The sequence below is a fragment of the Oryza glaberrima genome, chromosome 3 (assembly GCF_000147395.1).
Source record: "Oryza glaberrima chromosome 3, OglaRS2, whole genome shotgun sequence".
Classification (NCBI taxonomy): Eukaryota; Viridiplantae; Streptophyta; class Magnoliopsida; order Poales; family Poaceae; genus Oryza; species Oryza glaberrima.
The window spans coordinates 14,595,289-14,604,493 of NC_068328.1; the positions used below are offsets into that span (position 1 = coordinate 14,595,289).

The 9,205-nt window shown below is 45.9% G+C and overlaps 1 protein-coding gene across 1 annotated transcript; it reads right to left on the reverse strand.

The window, feature by feature from the left end:
• Nucleotides 1-6,828: 6,828 nt before the first annotated feature.
• Nucleotides 6,829-8,605, reverse strand: LOC127765332 (probable ribosomal protein S11, mitochondrial). Its single transcript, XM_052290199.1, has 3 exons — nt 8,256-8,605; nt 7,709-7,878; nt 6,829-7,615 (listed from the first exon to the last, which is right to left on the reverse strand). The coding sequence occupies exons 1-3, from the start codon at nt 8,385-8,387 to the stop codon at nt 7,153-7,155; spliced, it is 765 nt and encodes a 254-aa protein (XP_052146159.1). The 5' UTR covers nt 8,388-8,605; the 3' UTR covers nt 6,829-7,152.
• Nucleotides 8,606-9,205: the final 600 nt, after the last annotated feature.

The window sequence follows — 9,205 nt, forward strand, 5'->3', positions numbered from 1 at the left end:
CGACCGCCGTTCCCCTTGCGCCGAAACTTCGCCGGAAGCCGTCCTCGCCATGAACCAGTGGGTTACCGTCATGATCCGATCTCCAGCCGCAGCTAGCAGCCGCCTTAGCCGCCGCTTTTGGTCGCCGCTGCCGCCGTTGGGTTCGCAAGAAGGAGAGGGAGCCCGGCAGCCATCTCCCCGAAGCCGAAATCCACCGGAGCTCCATCGTCGCCGTCAACCCGAAGCTCGCTGTCGCGTTTTGATCTCCGGCGAACCCCTGCTGCTCCTCCCGTCATCGCCAAGCTTCGCCGCTGCCTCCATTGGATTCGCAGCTGCGAAGTGAAGCCCGGCCACCCCTCCGTTGTCGCCGCACATCGCTGGAAAGTCGTCGCCTCCGTGGACAGTACCTCGCCGCCCTTCGAAGCTCGTCGCCGGCCATCTTCCGTTGCCGTTCGTCGTCGCATAATTGGTGGTAAGGGTCACTTTGATCCCCTCTCGCTCCCGGTGCCCTCCGTTTGCGTTATTGTGCCGTGGTTCGCCGGCAACAGCCGCTCCCATGTCGTTCCCAGTGTAGTTTATCCCTAGGGTCTTAATCCCATCTAATCTAATCTAATCTTGTTTGGCCCTAGTGTCGTCGTCGTCTCCATGTGTTGCCGCCGGTTCACCGTCGTCATCTATCTCTCCCTGATTGGTTCGGTGGGACGTCTATCCGTGTCTCCTTGGTTTAGATTTCAACCCATCGGCCGCACTTGCCAAGCCGCTTTGTCGCCGCCGCAGCCGTGCCTGTTGCATTGTTGTTCGCCGCGCTGCTGCCCTAGCCCGTGCACCATTGCTACCGGTTGTGCCGCTGCTGCTTGCCGTCACCGCTGCGCTAGTCGTCTAGCTGCCGTTGTGCCGCTCCCTGCCACAGTCGTGTTGCTGCTGCTGTGCATAACCGCTTGCCGCTAGCTGCTGTCTGGCCGTGTCATTGCTGCTGTACCGTGTCGCAGCCGTGCGTCGCTTAAACCTAGCCACCGCTTTAGCCCGTTGCTCGGTAGTTGAGTTGTCTAGCTGTAGGTGCATCCCTAAATTCCTGCCGGCATATCGTTTGCCGTACCGGGGCTTTACCGTGAATTGTGTCTAGCTCACCGGTTTAGTTGCAGCCATTGCTGAGTCGTTCGCTCGTTCATTCGAACGAGGTGTTCCCCGTGCTTCGTTCGTTCGTCCGTGTTGAGTCGTCCTTTAGTTCAGAGCCACCGGTTCCGTTCGCCGGTTTCGGTTGATCATTTGGGTGATCCCATGTCACGTAGAGTTGACTCGTTGAGTCGGTATCTCATGAGGCTCGCTTGCCAGATCAATCTAAGTCATCCGATCTTGGTCGACTCGGTCAAGATTAATCTCAGCCGCCCAAAATCAATATAAATCCTTTCCACTCTTTCCAATGGCATATTAGTTCTTTTTATCATATGTCATCTACCAAATATAATCTAATCTTTTTCCGAAGGTTGTTTAAATCTTTCATCTCCGTTATAAATCATTTGTAAATGGTTTAATTAATGTGGAATAGTCTTTTTCTTTAATAGGTTTAATTGGAATTAAATCTTGTAAAAAACATAATTAATTCATACGAAATCGGAATGAGACCGTTCAAGTCTCTAAATTTATCTAAAATCATGATCTACATGTTTGTTTACTTTTATGTACTGTTTATTTGGTTTTTATTAGTCTTTTTCCTCGTTTTGCGTGTTAGCTTGTCGTTTCCGTCGTTTCGAAGGATTCGTGAGGCGTTGGAAGTATTCAAGAAGACTAATTGAAGACCGAATATTGCAAGGCAAGTCACACAGATCCCAAACATAATTCCTTTGAGCGTGTTGATCCTATATTTAAATTCTCTATTTATTTCAACTGTGCATTTACTTTCGATGTCACCGGGTGGTGAGCCTTTCCCATTTAATTATGGCCAAAGATGACTTTATTTTCCTATGGGTTATAATTTGATTAGCTAGAACCTTATATATTGGTTTGGTTCAGCTAGATGCTTATAATAGATGCTTAGCCATGCTTAGAAACAATAGCTCACTAATGGGATAAATCATGCTTCACTATCACTTATGGATATTTAATGGAAGCTCACGATGGTTGATTGTGATTGGTTAATTAATTAAATTGCCAACTAAAACTTGATAATGGTGGGTTGTGAGCACATGGTTTTGATGGTCGTGCTCATGACAATTAAGGACCGGTTCACGAGTTTCGGTTGTGAAACATTAACCGTGCCAACCACAAGCCAGCGTGGGCAACGGCTTTACCTTTTGTATAGCATGGTTCATTGCGGGGCACCAGACTGAGAAGTGGCGGAGATAAGCCCACGGGGGTCGCTGGGGAGTCCATGCCTTATTTATAAGGGGGTGATTATGATCCAGGAACGGTGCGCTGTGGTGGATTGTGTTGTGCGATGGGTACTGTCACAGCTCCTTTCCGAGGTACCGTGGTGGTATCGAGGCGCATGGTGACATGTCGTGGGGCTGTGTCTTGTGGGTATAGTGGTACACCTCTGGCCAGAGTAAAACTATTCGAATAGCCGTGCCCGCGGTTATGGGCGGGTCTAACAATGTCTTTCATGATTAGTCTCACACTTCTCACCATAATAAATGATGCTATAACTGGTAATAATTTGATTAGCTCCTGGTTTGGAATGGTACATTCCTGGTTTGGAGATAGATCTGTGCAGCCGGGTATGGTTGTTCAGGATGGTTGGGCCTGTGCAGCATGAGTGTGCTGTTCAGTGTTGATTAATATTGATGATTAATTACTCTACTGTTTTACAATTCTCAAATGTTTGCTAAATGCTGCTTTTGCAAATGAGCCCTATATTATGTCATCCTTTGGTATCCTTGTGCACTTGCATATTTGCTGTGTGGCTTGCTGAGTATGTCATATGCTCACCTTGCAATAATCAATCAAACCTCAGTTGAAGACAAGTTGCGAAGGAGAAGACGTTTGGCTTATACCCTAGTTGAGCTGCCTGTGGGAGTGGAGCCGGAGCTTCGCTAGACCGTAATTCCGCTGCTGTTTTTCTTTTCTTTTGTAAGTATTTACGTTATTATTATGATGAATCTGTATATTAAATTGTCAGTTTGTGTACCTCGGCTGATTCTTGGACGAGGATTTAATGCACAAATAAGTTCGGAAATTACTAGTGAATTTCTGGGCGTGACTGCGGGTGGGGGATGCCAAGAGGGACAGGGCGTCGGGCTCCGGCGACGAGTCCGCGGTCCAGTGCCCATCAGCCTCGCTGCCCTCACCCGCCGACGTCATACCGCCGTCCTCAGCTTCCCGAGCAGCCTTCGCCACTGCCCGCCGCCATCCAACCACCCCCAGCTGCGTCTGCCCTCACCGCCGTCCTGCCTCCCTCGCTCACCACCGTTGCACTACCGTCCACCGCTGTCCTCGACACCCTGAGCAGCCTCCACCACCATCTACCGCCCCAAGCTGCGTCTGCCCCCTGCTGCCCTCATCCTCCAACGCCCTCCTCAGCGTCGCTCACCAATATCGTGTCCTCCCCACGCTCTACCACGCGCTAACCGCCCGTTCGCTCCCCACGCACTGCCGCCCACTGCCCGTCCACGCGCTGCCGTGCTGTCGTGCGCCCGAGAGAGAAAGGGGGGAAGAGGGAAGGAGGTATGACAGGTAGGTCCCACCATTTTATTTAAAGAAAAATGCTGACTAGATTGCCGCGTGTACGCATATAAGACAAAATCGCTCTGGATTGGGTCGAGGGGTGTAATTTGTCCGGTATTGAAAATTCAAGGTGGGTAATGTCTGTTTTTTGGGTTCATGGGGATAATTCGATTGACCGCGATAGTTCGCCGGGGGGAAGGGGGTAATTTGTACTTTTTCCTATAAAAGATATACTCCCTCCGTCAAAAATAAATTCGGTTTTACACTATCCAGTCTGATTGTTCAGTACCCTCAGCTAGGCTTAGGGGAGGGGGAGAGACAGGTGGTGCGGGCTAGGATAGTGAGAGAGAGAGAGGAGAGGGTAGGGGAGTGGGAAATTTGGGCCCAATAACTTAGGCCAATTGGCCAATAGAGGAGGGAGGATGAAGCAGGTCCAACAAGAGTACTTTGATTGCTTATTGGGTTGTTTGAGGCTTATTTTTATAACACATATGCGAAGTACAAAGTATATGTATACTCTTTTTCCATAATTCTTGGGTATACATATGAATACCCATGAATCATGGTGGGCTCACCCCTGACCTGTTTACTAAGCCCAAAAGTATGCCATTCGCAGTGGATATACTTGCATATGTTGACGTTGAGTTTGAATTGGTTCTTCAACCACAATATACAAGATATAATTTGTGTATCTCAAATTATAATACCAAAGTACCTAAATCTCAAGACAACATTGTACACAGTTTCAGCTGATGTGGTGAGTTGATGGCAATAAACCTGGCTAAGTCAACGTGAAACCCACGTGGCAGTGGGCCCCTTACCTTATTCCCCACGTGAGTCACTGGCTTAACAAGTGGACCCACACTAACTCAATCAGGTTTACCACACTGAACTTGTCACGTCAACCAAAATCAGGCACAATATTGCTCTTTGACCTTAGATACTTTGGTATTGCAAAGTTGAGAGACAGGTTACATTTGATATTGTGATTCAAGGTCGTTATATTTGATATTGTGGTTCAAAGACATAATTCAAACTCGACGTCACGATGAGGGACCTAAAGTGACCTTATTCCGGCCAAGCCAAAATAGTAACCTATTCGAAGAGGTGGGCTAACAAATTGGGCCCACCAAATTAGGCTTAGCCAGTTCACATTGTTGCTGTTTGCTTCTGCTGGATGAGTTTCATGGCGACATGGCGTACTGCTGGAGTGCTGTGTGATTTCTGGCAGTGCGCATTGGCCGTGCCGTCACCGCTATCACCAATGTTTCCCAATCAGACGAAGATACTCCCTCCGTCTCCGTCCCTAAGTAAACGCAGACTTGAATTTTCGTGTCCAACTTTAATCATCCGTTTATTTGAAAAAAATTTTATGATTAGCATTTTATTGTTATTAGATTATAAAACATGAGTTATACTTTATACGTAACTTATGTTTTATAAGTTATTTGAAAAAAATTTCAAATAAGATGAACGATTAAAGTTGGACACGAAAAATTATGGATGCGCTTATTTTAGGATGGAGGAAGTAAATTGCAAGTATCCCAACTATCTGTATTACGGTCGACAAGGCATAACTTCTTTTAGGCTGTGTTTAGATCTATTGGTGAAAAATTTTGCAGTGCCATAGCAGATATACGGACACATTTGAATAAACGTACTCTAATAACAAAACAAATTACAGACTGCGTCTATAAACTACGAGAGAAATTTATGAAGCCTAATGAATCCATCATTAGCAAATGTTTACTGTAGCACCACATTGTCAAATCATGGAACAATTAGGTTTAAAAGATTTGTCTCGCAATTTACACGCAATCTGTGTAATTAATTATTTTTTATCTATATTTAATACTTCATATATATGTCTAAATATTCGATGTGATTTGGTGAAAAAAAATACCAGGGACAGGGCCTTAATACTCCCTCCAGAGTCCCAAAATAACTTCTTGCACATTTTGTCCGATCAACTCAATTGTCCCACAAAGAAAGACTATCTTTTAAACAATCGATGCACATTTTGGACAGAGCTCATCTCATTGGCGTGTGGCGTGCGTAACGTAGGTCAAAGATGGGAGTTATTTTGGACAGAGCTAGTAGTAAGTATTCTCAAATTATAGGAACTGATGCAAATAGAAATAGGTGTATCAGATGCAATTTGCGGATCCAGCATGGGTGCTGGGGGGACTCGAGTCCCCCTACCCCGCTGGATCACCGTTGATAGAAGGGGAGATAAAAGGGAAAGAATATGGAGAAAATAAAGAGTAGGGGAGACTGAAGAACGAAGAAGGAAATAAGTCCCCCTTAAAACTTGTTCTGGATCCGCCCATGGATGCAAAGGTGAAATGAGATGAGCCACTAGTAGTTACACATCCCAGTTAGTTAATTACAAGCTGATACTTCTACGATCGAGTATATCAAGGCAGTAAACTACAGCTAGCATGTTATCAGAGTAATTGAAATCATGACTGGTGCTATTAAGCTTTAACACCACAAATTAATCATACATGGCATATATGGCTTCTTTTAAAGAATATGTTTCGGTACTGAACTGACTACAAGGTTACCATTCCACTGCTCACCACTAAATTCAGAGGAGTCACTACAGAGAAATTCTCAAGCGTTGGGCATAGAATATTTCTAAGGTATAGCAAATGCTACAGAAAAAAAAAAGATTAGGAAAAACAACTCTACCATCAAATCATACGGGTTGCAATGATGTTATAAAACTATTATGATAGTGTTGCGATAAATCATGTTTATGCAGTTTCACCAATTTATTTTAAACCTAGAGACTACAGGTACCATGGCAAGTGAAGGCCAATGGAACGTCATCTTGCATAAAACAAACTTTCATCATCCAATGAGCAGCAGGTCCATCAGCATTAAAATGGCATCCTAGTAAAGAAATGGATCCTTAAACTCATGGGTTCAGTGGTTCCCTAATTTCACCCCTTCTTACCGCTCTTACCACTACATACACAATGGACAACTCAGTGGAAGTAATAAGTCTATTGACAGCGAATACCCATATCTACTACCTCCAGCACAACACTAAAAAATAACATGAAGCAGCTGATCTAAACACCATGAGGTACCATATGTCTGCTAAAACATAAAAGGGCTAGCGCAGCAATGCCATGCTGCAATTCTAGTACCTCAAGCTAAAAAATGGGCAAGTGCAAACTGTTTCAAGAAAAAGGGGCGAGGGCTTTGCTATTTATTGAAGGAGAATCAACCATATATATGTTCCTCATAAGTCATAACATACCATGCAATGGTTGGGGTTTCAGTTCCTATCTGCAATTTGATCAAAAAAGTGGCGAAATTGCTGATAACTAACTGAGTAACATAAGTCATGCCAAAACCAGTTCAAGTAGCAGAGCCAAGAGACACAATACATATCTGTCTTAGGTCAACTAGACCAACATCATGCAGCTTAAAAAGAGCTTCCAGATCACCTTGAATGCTTCGACTCCTCTCAACTCAGGTTCGATTCCAGCTCGCTGAGACCTAAACCCGGCGTTGTTTGGGGAGTCGGCATCCGTTGTGTGGAAGTTGGGTCACATCGTGGATGAGCACCACAGGAGATTGCTCCCTTACTCTTTCACCCCGAAAGCCTTCTCTAAAGCTCAGGATCACTTTCTTCTTCTTATTGAAAAATGTAGTTCCCTTCACTTTCATGACCACAGATTTTAAACCCATCTTCCTGGCAGCACGCCCGACATGTTCTGCAGTTGCTTCAGCAGCATATTTGGAAAGACGAGAGCGCCCTTTCCTGTCCTCCAAACAACCAGCAGATGCCCCAGTCTTTTTGTTCCCCCTAACGTCTGTCACGGTCACAAAGGTCTTATTTCTCTTCAGCAAGACATGGACAAAATCTCTCTTTCCTTTCACCAAAGATTGTTTGTGTTCGTCAAAGATGCGTGATGGGGTCCCAAAGTAGGAAGAGTTCTCGCCACCAGCTATCCTGGACCTTAATACAGAATGAGGCGGGAATGAGCAATCAGCAGAACATGGAATGCATAAATCATATGAGCGTACATGGAAATACCATTTGCCTACTCACATTGTGTCACCAAAACGTGGCGCATTATTGGCCTGTGTCCTAGCACGGTAGTCTTGACTCAGCTGTTGTGACTGCATGAGACGATCTCCGTATGAAGGTTGGCGTGTGTCGCCGGGCCTGGAGAACAAACCCAGACGTGAAGCAGTTTCAGACTGAGGAGGTGGGAAACCCTGGACGGACAGATAAAATAGATCTTTGTCAAAATTGTGAGGTTCAGTGATTGATGCAATCTGAACTCAGCATCTATGATAATATAACGATGCGTAATATCGATATTCCACATAATGATAAAAAAATTGAGACAGAGAATCTGAATTGAGCAAAATCTCTAAAGAATACTTTGGTATCTACCGATGATTCAGCTGGGTGGCTCACACTAACCATTCTTATTATTACTGAAATATATTGTTGAAAGAGAAAAGGAAAGAAAATAATCTCTGGAATTACTGCTAACCAAGGTGAAAACATCCAGTGCGCTTGGGGATATCATCAATTCATCATTAGCTTCGAGATATACGTTATCCATGGCGCATACAAACAAGAGTACCTGGCCGTTGTAGGGGGCGGACGAGGAGTAGGCGGCGGCGGCGGCGCGGTTGAAGAGGTACCCGGGCGTGGACGGGGTGCGCGGCGCCGCGGCGGACCTGAGGAGGGAGGCGAAGAGGCGGCGGGACGCCATGGCCGAGAGATCGCCGGAGAACGCGGGCCCGGCCCGGATCTAAGGGGACGGGGGCTGGCTGGCTGGCTTGCTGGTGGTGCCCAACCCCAGCCTCACCCTCACTCCCCCACCCCCACCTCTCCTCGGCCTCGCTCGCGGTGTCGCCGCAACCAGCGCACAGGTGTACTTCCCGACGGCGGCGGCGGCGGGGGATGGGGAGAGAGGCGGCGACCGGGGGGTGGGAGGGAGTGCGTAGGGTTTTCAAGTGGTGGGGACGAGTTCGGGATCCTAGCTGACGCCGACAGGTGGGCCCAGTAGGCTACTAGAGGATCTCTCTGCCCCCGAAAAAATTGATATCATTCCGTCTTGATTAAGGGGCTGATTAGTTCGCCAAATAAAAATTTTTGGGTGTCACATAATACGTTTGTCTGAATATCGGAAGGAGTTTTTGGACACGAATAAAAAAACTAATTTTATAACTCATCTAGAAACCCCGAGACGAATCTTTTGAGCCTAATTAATCCGCCATTAGCACATATAGGTTTACTGTAACACTTATGGCTAATCAGGTACTAATTAGACTCAAAAAATTCGTCTCGCGATTTCCCCCCTAACTGTGCAATTAGTTTTTCTTTTAATCTACATTTAATGCTCCATGCATATGTCCAAAGATTCGATGTAATGTTTGTAGGAAAAACTTTTTGGGACTAAACCGGGCCTCAGGTTTTACATCGCAATTCAAATGCGCTAAAATGTCACATTGAAATAAGGGACAGCATATGAGAATGTCTTTGCTCCGGGTGACTTTTTTTTTTTTTTTTTGCATTTCTTAGGGCCTG